This window comes from Oncorhynchus keta, unplaced genomic scaffold, assembly GCF_023373465.1.
Source record: "Oncorhynchus keta strain PuntledgeMale-10-30-2019 unplaced genomic scaffold, Oket_V2 Un_contig_25033_pilon_pilon, whole genome shotgun sequence".
NCBI classification, from domain to species: domain Eukaryota; kingdom Metazoa; phylum Chordata; class Actinopteri; order Salmoniformes; family Salmonidae; genus Oncorhynchus; species Oncorhynchus keta.
Genome location: NW_026284231.1, coordinates 60,001 through 77,500, shown reverse-complemented (window position 1 = coordinate 77,500; position 17,500 = coordinate 60,001). Strand labels below are relative to the sequence as shown.

The window sequence follows — 17,500 nt, the reverse complement described above, 5'->3', positions numbered from 1 at the left end:
AGGGAGGAGGGAGGGGGAGGGAGGGAGGGAGGGAGGGAGGGAGGGAGGGGGAGGGAGGAGGGAGGGAGGGAGGGAGGGAGGGAGCCCCTTGATGACAAGCACCACAGCCTTCGGAGGGAGGGGAGGGGGGAGGGAGGGAGGGAGGAGGGGAGGGAGGGAGGGAGGGAGGGAGGGAGGAGGGAGGGAGGGAGGGAGGGAGGGAGGGAGGGAGGGAGGGAGGGAGGGAGGGAGGGAGGGAGGGAGGGAGGGAGGGAGGGAGGGAGGGAGGGAGGGAGGGATGAGGGAGGGAGGGAGGGAGGGAGGGAGGGAGGGAGGGAGGGAGGGAGGGAGGGAGGGAGGGAGGGAGGGAGGGAGGGGAGGGAGGGAGGGAGGGAGGGAGGGAGGGAGGGAGGGAGGGGGAGGAGGGGGAGGGAGGGAGGGAGGGAGGGATGGTGGTGAAGTAGAATGACAGGGAAATGATAGTCACTCGCAGAGACCCTTCAGATACACTAAGCCACAGGAGCAAGGGAACGGAGGAAGCCTTGTCTGCCCTTCTGCCCCCTGCACCAATGTAAAAGCACCACAGCCTTCTGGGAGCCAATTATCCACGATCTCAGGTCGGTCTATTGGGTCGCTGATATGGCCAATTTACTTGGTTTTGGCATCAAAGGCACGTTTTTTTTTGTTAAAAATGGAAATGATTTTAAATAAGCCCTCGCAGTATGAGTGGTTTTACATGTATTAACATATTAATGGGTATCTATCTGTGGTTTTGGAGAGCCGGTAGGCACACTGGCATGGATTGGCCTGAATATTACTTAGGGCGCTCACACACACACACACACACACATGAACAGACTAAAGGATGCGGGTACAGAAGGACAGGGAAGGGTGTGTGTCTTCAGTCCTCTGAGTCTCTCTTTCCTGTGGATGGCACCATAGCTACACACACACTCTCACACACAGTAGTTCAGACAGCGTCTTCACTTCCTGAATACACACACATATACTGTATACCGTACTTCAATCTTCAGCCCTTAGCTGGGAGGGGTGATGACACACAGACATTTGTGGCCACATTATTTGACAGGAAGTTGTTATTTGTTGATTTTAATGACAGTGAATCTACAGTATTTGGGCATTGTGTTCAAATAGACAAATAGATAGACAGTCTCTCCGTATTGTGTCTTTTCTCCCGATCTTTTCCCTTTCTTTCCTTTGAGAAGACCTGAGCTTTTCTCCACCCATCCTGTTTTACTGTCTATGCAGTTCTGAACTGTTTGTCTTCATATCTTTCCCCTCCGTCTCTCCGTCTCTGTCTCTCTGTCTCTGTCTCTCTGTCTGTCTCTCTGTCTCTGTCTCTCTGTCTGTGTATCACTCTCTTTCCCCTCATCTCTCTCTCTCTCTCTCTCTCTCTCTCTCTCTCTCTCTCTCTCTCTCTCTCTCTCTCTCTCTCTCTCTCTCTCTCTCTCTCTGTCTCTCTCTCTCTCTGTCTCTCTCTCTGTCTCTCTGTCTCTGTCTCTCTCCGTCTCTGTCTCTCTCTCTGTCTCTCTCTCTGTGTATCACTCTCTTTCCCCTCTCTTTCCCCTCTCTCTGTCTCTCTCTCTCCGTCTCTCTGTCTCTGTCTCTCTGTCTGTCTCTCTCTCTGTGTATCACTCTCTTTCCCCTCTCTTTCCCCTCTCTCTCTCTCTCTCTCTCTCTCTGTCTCTGTCTCTCTCTCTCTGTCTCTCTCTCTCTCTCTCTGTCTCTCTCTCTCTCTCTGTGTATCACTCTCTTTCCCCTCTCTCTGTCTCTCTCTCTCTCTCTCTCTCTCTCTCTCTCTCTCTCTCTCTCTCTCTCTCTCTCTCTCTCTCTCTCTCTCTCTCTCTCTCTGTCTCTCTGTCTCTCTCTCTGTCTCTCTGTCTTTCTGTCTCTCTGTCTCTCTCTCTCTCTCTCTGTCTCTCTGTCTCTCTGTCTCTGTCTCTCTCTCTGTGTATCACTCTCTTTCCCCTCTCTCTGTCTCTCTCTCTCTCTCTCCTACTGTCTGTCTCTGTCCCTCTATCCTACTGTCTGTCTCTGTCCCTTGTCTATTCTACTGTCTGTCTCTGTCCCTCTATCCTACTGTCTGTCTCTGTCCCTCTATCCTACTGTCTGTCTCTGTCCCTCTATCCTACTGTCTGTCTCTATTCTACTGTCTGTCTCTGTCCCTCTGTCCTACTATCTGTCTCTATCCCTCTATCATACTGTCTGTCTCTGTCCCTCTATCCTACTGTCTATCTCTGTCCCTCTATTCTACTGTCTGTCTCTGTCCCTCTGTCCTACTATCTGTCTCTATCCCTCTATCATACTGTCTGTCTCTGTCCCTCTATCCTACTGTCTGTCTCTGTCCCTATATCCTACTGTCTGTCTCTATCCTACTGTCTGTCTCTATCCCTCTATCCTACTGTCTGTCTCTGTCCCTCTGTCCTACTGTCTGTCTCTATCCTACTGTCTGTCTCTGTCCCTCTATCATACTGTCTGTCTCTGTCCCTATATCCTACTGTCTATCTCTGTCCCTCTATTCTACTGTCTGCCTCTGTCCCTCTGTCCTACTATCTGTCTCTATCCCTCTATCATACTGTCTGTCTCTGTCCCTATATCCTACTGTCTGTCTCTATCCTACTGTTTGTCTCTATCCCTCTATCCTACTGTCTGTCTCTGTCCCTCTGTCCTACTGTCTGTCTCTATCCTACTGTCTGTCTCTGTCCCTCTATCATACTGTCTGTCTCTGTCCCTCTATCCTACTGTCTATCTCTGTCCCTCTATTCTACTGTCTGCCTCTGTCCCTCTGTCCTACTATCTGTCTCTATCCCTCTATCATACTGTCTGTCTCTGTCCCTCTATCCTACTGTCTATCTCTGTCCCTCTATTCTACTGTCTGTCTCTGTCCCTCTGTCCTACTATCTGTCTCTATCCCTCTATCATACTGTCTGTCTCTGTCCCTCTATCCTACTGTCTATCTCTGTCCCTCTATCATACTGTCTGTCTCTGTCCCTCTATCATACTGTCTGTCTCTGTCCCTATATCCTACTGTCTATCTCTGTCCCTCTATTCTACTGTCTGTCTCTGTCCCTCTGTCCTACTATCTGTCTCTATCCCTCTATCATACTGTCTGTCTCTATCCCTCTATCCTACTGTCTGTCTCTGTCCCTCTGTCCTACTGTCTGTCTCTATCCTACTGTCTGTCTCTGTCCCTCTATCCTACTGTCTGTCTCTGTCCCTCTATTCTACTGTCTGTCTCTGTCCCTCTATCCTACTGTCTGTCTCTATCCTACTGTTTGTCTCTATCCCTCTATCCTACTGTCTGTCTCTGTCCCTCTATCCTACTGTCTGTCTCTATCCTACTGTCTGTCTCTGTCCCTCTATCCTACTGTCTGTCTCTGTCCCTCTATCCTACTGTCTGTCTCTGTCCCTCTATCCTACTGTCTGTCTCTATCCTACTGTCTGTCTCTGTCCCTCTATCCTACTGTCTGTCTCTGTCCCTCTATTCTACTGTCTGTCTCTATCCTACTGTTTGTCTCTATCCCTCTATCCTACTGTCTGTCTCTGTCCCTCTGTCCTACTGTCTGTCTCTGTCCCTCTATTCTACTGTCTGTCTCTGTCCCGCTATCCTACTGTCTGTCTCTGTCCCTCTCTCCTACTGTCTGCCTCTGTCCCTCTATCCTACTGTTTGTCTCTGTCCCTCTGTCCTACTATCTGTCTCTATCCCTCTATCCTACTGTCTGTCTCTGTCCTACTGTCCTACTATCTGTCTCTATCTCTATTCTACTGTCTGGCTCTGTCCCTCTATCCTACTGTCTATCTCTATTCTACTGTCTGTCGCTGTCCCTCTCTCCTACTGTCTATCTCTATTCTACTGTCTGTCTCTGTCCCTCTACCCTACCGTCTGTCTCTGTCTCTATCCTACTGTCTGTCTCTGTCCCTCTATCCTACTGTCTGTCTCTGTCCCTCTGACTCTGGCCTACTGTCCTACTGTCTGTCTCTGTCCCTCTATCCTACTGTCTGTCTCTGTCCCTCTATCCTACTGTTTGTCTCTGTCCTACTGTCTGTCTCTGTCCCTCTATCCTACTGTCTATCTCTATTCTACTGTCTGTCTCTGTCCCTCTCTCCTACTGTCTGTCTCTATCTCTATTCTACTGTCTGTCTCTGTCCCTCTATCCTACTGTCTGTCTCTGTCCCTCTCCTACTGTCTGTCTCTGTCCCTCTCTCTCCTACTGTCTGTCTCTGTCCCTCTCTCCTACTGTCTGTCTCTGTCCCTCTCTCCTACTGTCTGTCTCTGTCCCTCTCTCCTACTGTCTGTCTCTGTCCCTCTACCCTACCGTCTGTCTCTGTCTCTATCCTACTGTCTGTCTCTGTCCCTCTGACTCTGGCCTACTGTTTGTCTCTGTCCTACTGTCTGTCTCTGTCCCTCTCTCCTACTGTCTATCTCTGTCCCTCTCTCCTACTGTCTATCTCTGTCCCTCTCTCCTACTGTCTATCTCTGTCCCTTTCTCCTACTGTCTGTCTCTGTCCCTTTCTCCTACTGTCTGTCTCTGTCCCTTTCTCCTACTGTCTATCTCTGTCCCTTTCTCCTACTGTCTGTCTCTGTCCCTTTCTCCTACTGTCTGTCTCTGTCCCTTTCTCCTACTGTCTATCTCTGTCCCTTTCTCCTACTGTCTGTCTCTGTCCTTTCTCCTACTGTCTGTCTCTGTCCCTCTCTCCTACTGTCTGCCTCTGTCCCTCTAACCTACTGTCTGTCTCTGTCCCTCTAACCTACTGTCTATCTCTGTCCCTCTCCTACTGTCTATCTCTGTCTATCTCTCCTACTGTCTCTTCTCCTACTGTCTATCTCTGTCCCTTTCTCCTACTGTCTGTCTCTGTCCCTCTCTCCTACTGTCTGTCTCTGTCCCTTTCTCCTACTGTCTATCTCTGTCCCTTTCTCCTACTGTCTGTCTCTGTCCCTCTCTCCTACTGTCTGTCTCTGTCCCTCTCTCCTACTGTCTGTCTCTGTCCCTCTCTCCTACTGTCTGTCTCTGTCCCTCTCTCCTACTGTCTGTCTCTGTCCCTTTCTCCTACTGTCTATCTCTGTCCCTCTCTCCTACTGTCTATCTCTGTCCCTCTCTCCTACTGTCTGTCTCTGCCCCTCTCTCCTACTGTCTGTCTCTGCCCTCTCTCCTACTGTCTATCTCTGTCCCTCTCTCCTACTGTCTATCTCTGTCCCTCTCTCCTACTGTCTGTCTCTGCCCCTCTCTCCTACTGTCTGTCTCTCTCCTACTGTCTGCCTCTGCCCTCTATGTCCTCTCTTCTCCCTGCTCCTTCTCTCCACTCTATCCAGGGTTGTGTCCCAAATGGAACCCTATTCCATATACAGTGCACTACTTTCAACTAGAGCGCTATGGGTCCTGGTCAAAAGTAGTGCACTACATTGGGAATAGGGTGCTATTTGGGACAGGGTGCCATTTGGGACGCAGCCCAGCAATTCCCTATTGCATACAATATGTCACTCATGGAAATCCCTAGTGTTCATGGATAACAACGATGATAGATGCTGTGATGGCTTATGTGGGTTATATTCTAGCTCGTCGTTGTTTTAGTACACTAATCCTGAGAGGAGACTTACGTTAAAGGCCCTAACCCCTACACCACTTTCTCCCACCTGGGACTGGTCAATCCAAGAGTAGTATTTGACCTCTTTCTTACGCTTGACCTTTCTAACCTTTGTTATGGTAGTGAACTTTCCAGGAAGGCTTGATTGGCCATTTTTGGTGATAGATTGACATGGTTTCAGTCCTCGTCTTATTATCTTGTCTTGTTATACTCTCTCTCTCTCTCTCTCTCTCTCTCTCTCTTCTCTCTCTCTCTCTCTCTCTCTCTCTCTCTCTCTCTCTCTCTCTCTCTCTCTCTCTCTCTCTCTCTCTCTCTCTCTCTCTCTCTCTCTCTCTCTCTGTCTCTCTCTCTCTCTCTCCTCTCTCTCCCTCTCTCCTCTCTCTCTCTCTCTCTCTCTCTCTCTCTCTCTCTCTCTCTCTCTCTCTCTCCTCTCCTCTCTCTCTCTCTCTCTCTCTCTCTCTCTCTCCTCTCTCCTCTCTTTCTTTCTCCCCTTGAATCATGTATCGTCTTGATTTCTTGTTTCTCCTTTTTCAATGTCGTCACAATCTCACTCCCTCTTCCTCTCCCTCTTCCTTCCGTTTTTTTTATCTGTAGCTCCATCTCATTATAGAAGCCTTCTGGTTCTAACGCCACTAACCTCTACTACTCCGTCTCCCCTATACACAGTAGCCCGACATCTGGTTGGTCGAAACAAATCATTCTTCTTTTTATTATTTTCTTCTCTCTGGGAATGTTATTAATAAACATCTTTAACTGACCCCTTCTAGATAACGCAACCGTTTAGCATGGAGAGAGATCTGATCTGCCAATCCGGGCCTTTGCATCATGTCTAAAAGACTAACACTAAGGCCTCTTCAAGTAGCCTGCGTAGCTCTGTAGGAAACCATAGAGAGAAAATGAAGCACATCAAAGGGACCAATACGTAGATATCCCCATGAATCCATCACAGCTAATATGATGATGCTCTCTGTGCGCGGCTGCACGGCTGCTTGTCCTGGGGGGGGCATGCTGCTTGTGGAGGTATGTTGAATGTCGGGGATCTGGGGGGCTGGGAAACGCATGCGACCGTCGCATTTTCTGTTGCATGGCTTGTCGCTATGGACACCTGGAGGCTGTGGATGTTGGCTGCGACGACTGTTGCCACACACGCTATCGGGCATGACACACACACACACACACACTAACATCGTGTCACACGTGCTTGCCCGTCCTATGTGAGTACCCAACGCTCATGTTCAGCGGTCAAACCAATCGATGGCGACTAATAGATGTGAAAAAACAACCCTGGGTTGTTTTTTTTTTAAATATAGCAGTTCATCCATTGGTTTGACCTGTTTAGAAATAAATCAATCAAAAACATGTAGCGAACCTCCATACAGGTAGGGGGAGCTCTATAGCAGATGCCTTGATAAAACCCACTCGTCTCCTGATTAAGAGTAATACGACTACACTAGTGATACTACTGTTTGCTATGTCTTGCAGTCTATTCCAGTATATTCTCTTGATATACTGTGTGTTAGTGGGAGGGTACAGGGGGTTGTATGTGTACATGTGTGTACATTTGTGTGTAATAAGATGCGTGAATGCGTACCGTTGCATTCACACATTATTAGGGAACATGGGCATAGGTTGGGTCAGTTGGTCGTCGGCCATTGCGGTGCCGCGTGGCTCTTGGCTCTCGCAGTCGCTCATTCTGTAGCAGACGGCCCGTTGGATAAATGTGTAGTTGTTTGCGTATCACTTGCCAATCAGGAGACAATCAGGAAGTACTTTTCCACTGTTTCCTTTGGAAAAGGCAGTTTCACAGTTTGGAGATCATACTGTGGTTACTACATATGACAAAGTCCTTTAGCACACACAGGCACAACATAGACCTACAAGGGACCTCTGACAATCAAGATACTGCAAGTGGGGTCGGGTTCAATTCCATTTAGATTCAGTCACTTCGGGAGATGAATTGAAATCAACTTTTTTTTTTCTATGAGGATTTCTTTCAATTCATGAATTGGATTTCAATTCCCTCTATGAACTGTGAGGTGAAACTGAATTGCACCAAATTTCTGTGTCTTCGGAATCAGACAGACCGAGTCAAACATAATCCTGGCTAAATAAACAAGTAGATAAGATTACAGACACTGAAACCTAACCTTTTTAGGCTGTTGCCCTATCGAGCTCCCTCAATCCTTGGCCCCTCCCTTTTCCCCTTACCTGGAGGTTCAGACCACACCCCCTACCACGGACACACTCTCTTTTCTCAACCTCTCCACCTGATTGGCTCTCCACAGAGGCTGCTGCGCATGGACTTGCCGGTTGCCGAGGACAACTCAGTGCATTTCAACTCCACCCTCATGGCTCTGATTCGGACAGCGCTCGATATCAAGATCGCCAAGGGTACGACCTTCTCTCCTCCTCCTTTTCTGTCTCTTTATCTACTAAACCTTTTCAGCTCTACTTTTGCTCTATATTTGCCTATCTGATCTGTTGTTTCCTACCTTTTCCCTTTCTACTCTTTCTTTCCTTCTTGCTTTCTTTCTTTCTTTCTTTCTTTCTTTTTCTTTCTTCTTGCTTTCTTTCTTGCTTGCTTTCTTGCTTTCTTTCTTGCTTTCTTTCTTTTATTCTTCCTCTCTCTGTTTCTCTTATTCTGTCTGTCTTTCTTTCTTTCTTTCATTCTTTCGTTCTATCTATTTCTTTCTTTCTCCCTTTCTTTTCTTCCTACCATAGGTATGGTATCAGTCCTGTCCTTCCAGATAGTGGTGATATACAAAACATTTATAAATGCTCAGGAAGTTGTGGATTAATCCAAATCTTTTTTGTTTGTGTGAATGTGTACATGTGTGGCTGGATAACTTGTTTTTTTGCATGCATATTTGTGTGCGCTTGTGTGTGTGCGTGTGTGTGTGTGGGTGTGTGTGTGTGGGCGTGTGTGTGTGTGTGTGTGTGTGTGTGTGTGTGTGTGTGTGTGTGTGTGTGTGTGTGTGTGTGTGTGTGTGTGTGTGTGTGTGTGTGTGTGTGTGTGTGTGTGTGTGTGTGTGTGTGTGTGCGCGTGTGTGTATGCGTGTGTGTGTGGGTGTCTTGCTCTGCTGCCTGCGTTTGCTTACGTGTGTTTGCCCTTGCGTATGTTCTTTCGTACATGCGCGTGTTTGCTCTTCTGTGTGTTTGCTGTCCTGCGTATCTGCCTGTGCGTATGCCCACGTGTGTGTGTGTGTGGGTGTGTCTTGACGTGTGTGTTGGGTAACACAGGAGGAGCTGACAAACATCAGATGGACGCTGAGCTAAGGAAAGAAATGATGGCCATTTGGCCCAACCTCTCTCAGAAGAACCTAGACCTGCTGGTCACGCCACACAAGTGTAAGTTACATCACGAAACGTAAAACACACACTACGATGTGTGTGCGTGTGTAAGTGTGTCCGACGATCACCAATTCACCAAGAGGACAGCTTCTACTAAACGTAGTCTCACTCACTGCTTCGCCCCCCTGATCAGGACCCCCACGGACCTTCTCCCTACTTATAACACACTTGTTTTCATACACACAACCCCTCCCGCCTACACACACACACACACACACACACACACACACACACACACACACACACACACACACACACACACACACACACACACACACACACACACACACACACACACACACATACACACATACACACACACACATACAACCATAACTCCCTCTGTACATCTTCACCTCTCCCTACTTACATTTCTTAGAAAACGTAAACACACTCACACACACACACACACACACACACACACACACACACACACACACACACACACACACACACACACACACACACACACACACACACACACACACACACACACACACACACACACACACACACACACACACACACACACATACAACCATAACTCCCTCAGTACATCCTCACCTCTCCCTACTTACAGTTCTTAGAAAACGTAAACACACTCACACAATCCCTTCTGTACCCCCACTCAATCAGTTCCTGCATCAGGGGGTGCCTGCTATAGACCCTAACCCTCTATAGAAGTCTTTTCACTACAGGGAGTATGGGCCTCAACATAGGCTTAGTGAGAGTCATGTTATAGTAGTACAAGTATAGACCTATAGTAATAGTAGTAGTAGTAGTGGTAGTAGCAGTAGCAGTAGTAGTAGTATAGTAGCAGTAGTAGTAGTAGTGGTAGTAGCAGTAGCAGTAGTAGTAGTATAGTAGTAGTGGTAGTGGTAGTAGCAGTAGTAGTAGTAGTATAGTAGTAGTGGTAGTGGTAGTAGCAGTGGCAGTACCAGTAGTAGTAGTAATAGTAGTAGTGGTAGTGGTAGTGGTAGTGGTAGTAGCAGTAGTAGTATAGTAGTAGTGGTAGTGGTAGTAGCAGTGGCAGTACCAGTAGTAGTAGTAATAGTAGTAGTGTAGTAGTAGTATAGTAACAGTGTTGTTATTATTATAATAAGGAAGAGATCAAATGTTCTACACACAGTGTAGTGTAGCACGCTGCCTTGGTGTTAAATATAACTTAAATTTATTCATTTAAAGTTATACTTCACTGAAAGTAGAGCAGCATGCAATGTTGAGAAAGTACTTCATAGTATTGCACTATACAATTACTATTATTCTAAAGTATTATTATACTTTTTAATAAGTTGATATGCTGGGGGACTTCGAGCCATTTCTCTGGGAATAGATCATCATGTATTTTTCAGAGTAAAGAGGTGGGTTTTAGTGTCAAACAAAGCTCCATGGTTTTCCTCGTGTTTGATGTTATCTGGATCATCCAAACTCTGGGTGCCAATCTAGAGTTTCTGGAGAAAGAAATGGAGCTCGTGTTTCTGAAGGCGTAGGATTGGCGTGAAGTGATGATCTATGGTCAACGTGAAATGACTATATAGTCCTCTATAGAAACCGTTGAAGCACTAAGCCTGTTCAAATGAAAGTGAAAGAGAATATTTCCGTTAACGACAGAAAAGAAGTGATTGTGAAAAGACTCTCAGCTCTGTTGTATACTGTACAGTGTTGTATATGGTTGTACCTGTACTTGTATCTGTAGGCAAATCTCAAATGACACCATTACCATGTTCCCTGTATAGTACATAGCATTGTGTATATTATTGCATATATACTGCTATTAATAGTGCATATATAATGCATATATTCCCTTTAGAGGGGATAATATATAGTATAGTGCACTACTTTCAACCACTACCTCATGGGTAATAAGTTGTGTATTTCCGTGTACATGGTGTCATTTGAAGCAGTCGCTGTGTGTTATGTATGGAGGGTGAATCTAAAACGTGTTTCCTTCGTTCCTTTCATCCTTGATTCCTGAGTCAGTGAATCATTGGCTCTTTGTCAAAACGTATTGGAAGAGAAGGTCTGAGGGGTGGAAACCTCGGATATTTCCCCTTTAAGATCTTTTTTAAAAGGAGGAAGACGAATCAAGGACTTTAAGACTCACCCTACAGTCGCGGCCACTGAAATGTTTGTTTTCTAAAAACCAAACCTACCGTTAGGAGTGAAGTGTTGTCCACACGTTGGCAGCAATTGTTCTACCAATACAGCAACACGACCTAACTTTTTAGTGCCCGCAACTGCCTGTATGTGTGTGTGGTGTCGTAGCATGGTCAGTCCCCCACTCCCATCCCCCTCTCTCTCGTCTCACGGCTCAGGGTCCCATCCACATTGTGGTCTAATCGAGGCAGGGTAACTTGTCCCTCTCTCAGCAGCCACAGACCTGACGGTGGGGAAGATCTACGCTGCCATGATGATCATGGAGTATTACAGACAGAGCAAGGCCAAGAAGCTCCAGGCCCTACGCGAGGAGCAGGTACCCACTAGACCCAGGCCCACCCCCGTGACCTCCAAAATACACCCCAGAACCGACTCTTCCTTCCCCCTTAGATCCCCTTTCCAAACATGTCCAGCTCCCCATACCCTCTCTTGCCTCCAGACACCCATGCTCCCACACCCCAGTGAAGCCCAAATCATCCAACCCCCTCAGCTCCCCCTTCCTTTAACTCCTCAACTCTTCCTCCCTCCTCTCTACCCACCATGCAGAACCCCCATGGCTGCTAGTTTTGGTCCTTCATACCCCAGCACCCCCTTTCTACTTCCTGCCCCAGCACCCCCTTTCTACTTCCTACCCCAGCACCCCCTTTCTACTTCCTGCCCCAGCACCCCCTTTCTACTTCCTACCCCAGCACCCCCTTTCTACTTCCTGCCCCAGCACCCCCTTTCTACTTCCTGCCCCAGCACCCCCTTTCTACTTCCTGCCCCCATATCCCCCCTTTCTACTTCCTGCCCCAGCACCCCCTTTCTACTTCCTGCCCCCATAGCCCCCCTTTCCAGACCTCCATAGCCTCCCTTCCCTCCAGAAACCATCCTCATGACCCCAAACCCACTTCTTCGCTAGACCCCGTTTCCTGGCCCCCTTGCACCCTTTCCAGGACCTCCATCGCTGCCCTCCTTGGTCCGTCAACCCCCTAAGCCCTTTAATTTCCCACATGCCCCCCGCTCGTCCTCCCACATCTACCTCCTCCACCTTGGAACCCTCCCGATGAGCGCTGCCTGGTCCTGGGTTACCCCTGTAGCATGCTAACTCCAGTTACCTCTCTCTCTCTCTCTCTACTCCGGCACCAGGCTGTTTCTGCCTGTTTCCCAGTTAGCATGATGGATGGCTATCGTAGGCTGAGGCCCGGCCTGGCTCTTCCACTCGCTACCTCTTTACCTTTACTCTACCATTACTATAACCCCCCCTACCCATTACTTTACCCCCATCATACCCACCACTTGTATATTTACTTAAAGGGGCAATCTGCCGTTCAAATAATAAAACTCAGTCGCAGATTGCCCCTTGAAGTACTTCTTTGAACTCCTCCCCTTTTTAAGCATGGGGGGATAAATGGTGTAGTGGTGAGGAGAAGGGGGAGATGTTTTAAACTGTCAAATTGCAATTGTTTTGTTTTGAAAATGATATGAATAATAATGATACAACATGGCCAATGTCTGTGTGCACTCCTGTTGTCTATGAATGCTGTGTAAATGCACTACCTCTTAATGTGATGTGCACTGTTTCTCTAACACCTTGTCCCCATTCCCCGGGATACCCCGTTGCTCCTGTGCTGCAGTCCACAGCTTCTAATGGCTTTTATCTGCCTGTGGAGGCTGAAGTTAAAGTAATGGTTCAGCCCAAAATCAAAGTTGCTTATATGTTTTCTTGGATGTTTTAAGAAACAGAATTGGAACCCATCTTATTCTATCCGAGATCACGCCCATGATGCGGGATTAGGGCTCTGTGGGTATTCAGTAGGGGCGCTTTTCAGACATGAGATAAGTTGACTTAACATGGACTTAAGTAACAAATGTTGACTTATGTCCATGTTTTATTGACTTAAGTCCATGTTAAGTCTACTTATCTCAAGTCTCAATCGGGCCCTAGGTGAATGGAGTGTACGATATTTTAGACCCCGTCTATGAGTTGGTATGATCCTCCTGAATGCTGTCACCTCATTGGTTGCACTGACTGTCCAGTTCCATACAGGCTCCTCCTTCTCAACATCACCAGCTGGCCTGTGGTGCACAATGACAAACTGTCTTTCTGTCTATCCCTCCTTCCCTTCTTCCTGCTTTCATTTCTCAGTTGTACTCTTTCCCTCCTTACTTCCTTTCTTTATGTCCATCACTCCTGCACTTCTCTCCTTATTCCCTCCTTCAATCTGTTGCACCTTCCTGTCATCTCTCCTTATTCCCTCCTTCAATCTGTTGCACCTTCCTGTCATCTCTCCTTATTCCCTCCTTCAATCTGTTGCACCTTCCTGTCATCTCTCCTTATTCCCTCCTTCAATCTGTTGCACCTTCCTGTCATCTCTCCTTATTCCCTCCTTCAATCTGTTGCACCTTCCTGTCATCTCTCCTTATTCCCTCCTTCAATCTGTTGCACCTTCCTGTCATCACCTTCCTGTCATCTCTCATTCCCTCCTTCAATCTGTTGCACCTTCCTGTCATCTCTCCTTATTCCCTCCTTCAATCTGTTGCACCTTCCTGTCATCTCTCCTTATTCCCTCCTTCAATCTGTTTCCTGTCATCTCTTCCCTCCTTCAATCTGTTGCACCTTCCTGTCATCTCTCCTTATTCCCTCCTTCAATCTGTTGCACCTTCCTGTCATCTCTCCTTATTCCCTCCTTCAATCTGTTGCACCTTCCTGTCATCTCTCCTTATTCCCTCCTTCAATCTGTTGCACCTTCCTGTCATCTCTCCTTATTCCCTCCTTCAATCTGTTGCACCTTCCTGTCATCTCTCCTTACAATCTTTCCCACCTTCTTTCCTTAACTCTGTCTTTCGTTTCCTCCTTCCTTCCTTCCTCCCCTCCTTCCCTCCTCCCTACTGTTATACTACCTTTCATTATGTCTTAATCTATTCTCCAATTGATATAGTTTATTATTTATACATGTATATATATATATATATATACATACAGTCTTTTCTATTGTCTTTTCTACCACGGTTTCACTGCCTGTCTTTTCACTGTTGTAATCTGTCTTTCTACCACGGTTTACCATGTCTCTCTGTGCCCCAGGTCTGTGCCCTTCTATACATGTTGTTAAGTATCACTCACTATCTATGTCACTCCTCTATCACCCTTTTGCATATTCCCTCCTTCTCCCTCCATCTTTCTCTCCGTGTCTACCTGTCTGTCCATCCATCCCCTTGTCCCTCTGACTCGATTTGTTCTTCCAGGAGGGGGGCGGGACCTTGACTTCTCAAAACCCTCCCTGATTGGTCAATCTAGGTTGATTGTCATCAGGCCTGTCTAACCAGAACCCTTCTCCCTTCTCTGTGTGCTCCTGTCTGTGTATTCCGCCATCTCTGGTTGGTTGTTTGGATGTTGAGCTGAGGTTCCTGATGTAACCATTGGACGCTCATGTAACAAAACCGTCTCTGTGAATCTTCAGTGGTATTCATGAATGTGCTTTCTAGGGACAATAGTGCACTCGTTTTGTACCTCGTCCTCCATATCCCATTTCACTTGTTAGTATATTAAAACACATTTTCCCAGAAGGACTCACTGTTAGCAAGCACGCTACAACCCGGGTTCACACCCATTCATTTAGCCGTTAACATTTTAGCTTTTGGTTTGGATGAACATGACGGCATCTGTAGTCATGTAGCCATCGACACCACCACAGACCAGCCAATGGAAGACCTCCCTGCTCCCGCCACACTCCATATATGGGCGAAACAACAAAAAGGACTGCTGAGGAGCTGTTTTGATGGAGGAAGTAGAATTATCCTCCAGAGCCATATACACTTCAGAAAGTATTCAAACCCCTTGACTTATTACACATTTTTGTTGTGTTACAGCCTGAATTCTAAATTGATGAAATATATATTTTTTCTACCCCATAATGACACATGAAAACGTGTTTTTAGAAATGTTTGAAAATGTATTAACATTTTTATATATATGTATTCACACCCCTGAGCCAATACATGTTAGAATAACCTTTGGCAGCGATTACAGCTGTGAGTCTTTCTGGTAAGTCTCTAAGAGCTTTAAGCTTTGTCAAGTTGGTTGTTGATCATTGCTAGACAGACAAGTCTCAAGTCTTGCTGAAGATTTTCAAGACGCATTAAGTCAAAAACTGTAACGTGGCCACTCAGGAACATTCAACGTGGTCTTGGTAAGCAACTGCAGTGTATATTTGGCTTTAGGTCTTAGGTTATTGTCCTGCTGAAAGGTGAATTTGTCTCTCAATATCTGTTGGAAAGCAGACTGAACCAGGTTTTCCTCTAGGATTTTGCCTGTGCTTAGCTCTATTCCGGTCATTTGTATTAAAAAAACTCCCTTTTCCTTGCCTATGACAAGCATACCCATAACATGATGCAGCGACCACCGTACTTGAAAATATGAAGAGTGGTACTCAGGGATGTGTTGTGTTGGATTTGCCCCAAACGTAACGCTTTATATTCAGGACATAAAGTTAATTTCTTTGCCACATTTTTTTCAGTGTTACTTTAGGGCCTTATTGCAAACAGGATGCGTGTTTTGGAATATGTTTTATTCTGTACAGGCTTCCTTCTTTTCACTCTGTCATTTAGGTTAGTGTTGTGTACAGAGATGAGATAGTCATTCAAAAATCATGTTAAATCATGTTAAATCATGTTAAATCATGTTAAATCATGTTAAATCATGTTAAACACTATTATTGCAAGCAGAGTGAGTCCATAAAACGTATTATGTGACTTCTTAATCACATATTAACCTCTGAACTTATTTAGGTTTGCCATACCAAAGGGGTTGAATACTTATTGATTCAAAACATTCCAATTTTGTATTCATTTATGAAAGTTTCAAAAAGCATAATTCCACTTTGACATTATGGGGTATTGTGTGTAGGACAGTGACACAATGTAATCTATTTTAAATGCAGGCTGTAACATAACAAAATGTGGAAAAAGTCAAGAGGTATGAATACCTTCTGAAAGCACTGTGTGTATATATCAGGGTTGGGGTCAATTCCATTTCAATTGCAGTCAATTCAGGAAGTACAGTGAAATCCCAATTCTCTTCAATGTTTTTCAAATGTGGAATTGGAACTTTATGAATCGATTGAAATGGAATTGACCCTAACCCTGGTATATATACATGTATAAACTGGGTGGCTCAAGCCCTGAATGATGATTGTCTAACACCCGTGGTATATCAGACCGTATACCACGGGTATGACAAAACATTTATTTTTACTGCTCTAATTACTTTGATAACCAGTTTATAATAGAAATACGGCTCCTCTGGGGTTTGTGATATATGGCCAGTATACCACAACTAAGGGTTGTTCTTAGGCAAGACACAATGCGGAGTGCCTGGACACAGCCCTTAGCCGTGGTATATTGGCCATATACCACACCTCCTCGGGCCTTATTGCTTAAGTATATGGCTCTGGTTGCAACTAAGCACTGACTGACACAGGATCAGATCAGGTCTTAATTCTCCTAATGGTGAAGGTTATCAGATGGTTATGGTAATCTGATCCTAGATCTGTGGTTAAAGCAGGGGTGGGCAATTCTAGCTCTGGAGGGCCAAAGTATTTGTTTCAGTCAAATAATCAGCGAGTCCTCAGTTAAGACACCAATTAATTAATAACCAACTAGAAAGGGTCATTTTTTCAAGAAAAATTGTGTGACTTGCTTCAGCCGTCCAGAATAATTTGTATGTTGGTGGAAGAAGTTTAAATTGTTAGTGGCTAGTATTGAAAAACTGATGCTCGTTTAGTGGTGACTATTATATATACTTAGTGCTGGGCTGGAACAAAAGCCTGCCCCTCCGCCCTTCTCCAGAGCTTCAATATCCCACTCTAGGCAACTTCTAACCTCTAAACCATTACTTTGCCCAATTGTGCCACCTGGTGGGAGCATGCTGCGGTGCATCCTCTCCTTTCCTCTGTGTGTGTGTGTGTGTGTCCCTGCCTGAGTGTGTCTGATGCCAGCCCGAGGCCATGTTGTATCTCACACAGAACCGAACACCGTTAATGTTTCAGCGCATGGAGCCGCCCTCCCCTGGGGGAGGAGAAGGGGGAGGAGGGGGAGGCCCCGACGGGACGGGAGGAGGGATGCCAGGGGTCAACGGCCTCCCCGCCACACAGCACGACCCTAACAGCATGTGAGTAGAACCGTACACTCTCTTTCTCTCTTTCTCTGTCACACACACACATGCAGACACACCCAGCACGACCCCAACAGCATGTGAGTAGTAATGATGGGTTATACATATGCGTACATGATATGTACATATACACACACAAATACATACATACATACATACATAAGCATGCCAACACTCACAGTATGCATACTGTAGATACACACACACACACACACACACACACACACACACACACACACACACACACACATACATACA

The 17,500-nt window shown here is 46.3% G+C and overlaps 1 protein-coding gene across 25 annotated transcripts in view; it reads left to right on the top strand.

The window, feature by feature from the left end:
- The window catches only part of LOC118379278 (voltage-dependent P/Q-type calcium channel subunit alpha-1A-like), a 74,784-nt gene that overhangs the window by 22,740 nt on the left and 34,544 nt on the right, over positions 1 to 17,500 (top strand). For 19 of the 25 annotated variants that reach the window (XM_052505883.1, XM_052505904.1, XM_052505898.1 and 16 more), the window contains exons 14-17: positions 7,869 to 7,974; positions 8,824 to 8,931; positions 11,304 to 11,407; positions 17,094 to 17,239. In XM_052505883.1, the coding sequence (XP_052361843.1) occupies positions 7,869 to 7,974; positions 8,824 to 8,931; positions 11,304 to 11,407; positions 17,094 to 17,239 (464 nt within the window). The remainder of the gene's footprint in view (positions 1 to 7,868; positions 7,975 to 8,823; positions 8,932 to 11,303; positions 11,408 to 17,093; positions 17,240 to 17,500) is intronic. The other 6 variants (XM_052505907.1, XM_052505897.1, XM_052505906.1 and 3 more) reach the window with 3 other exon arrangements.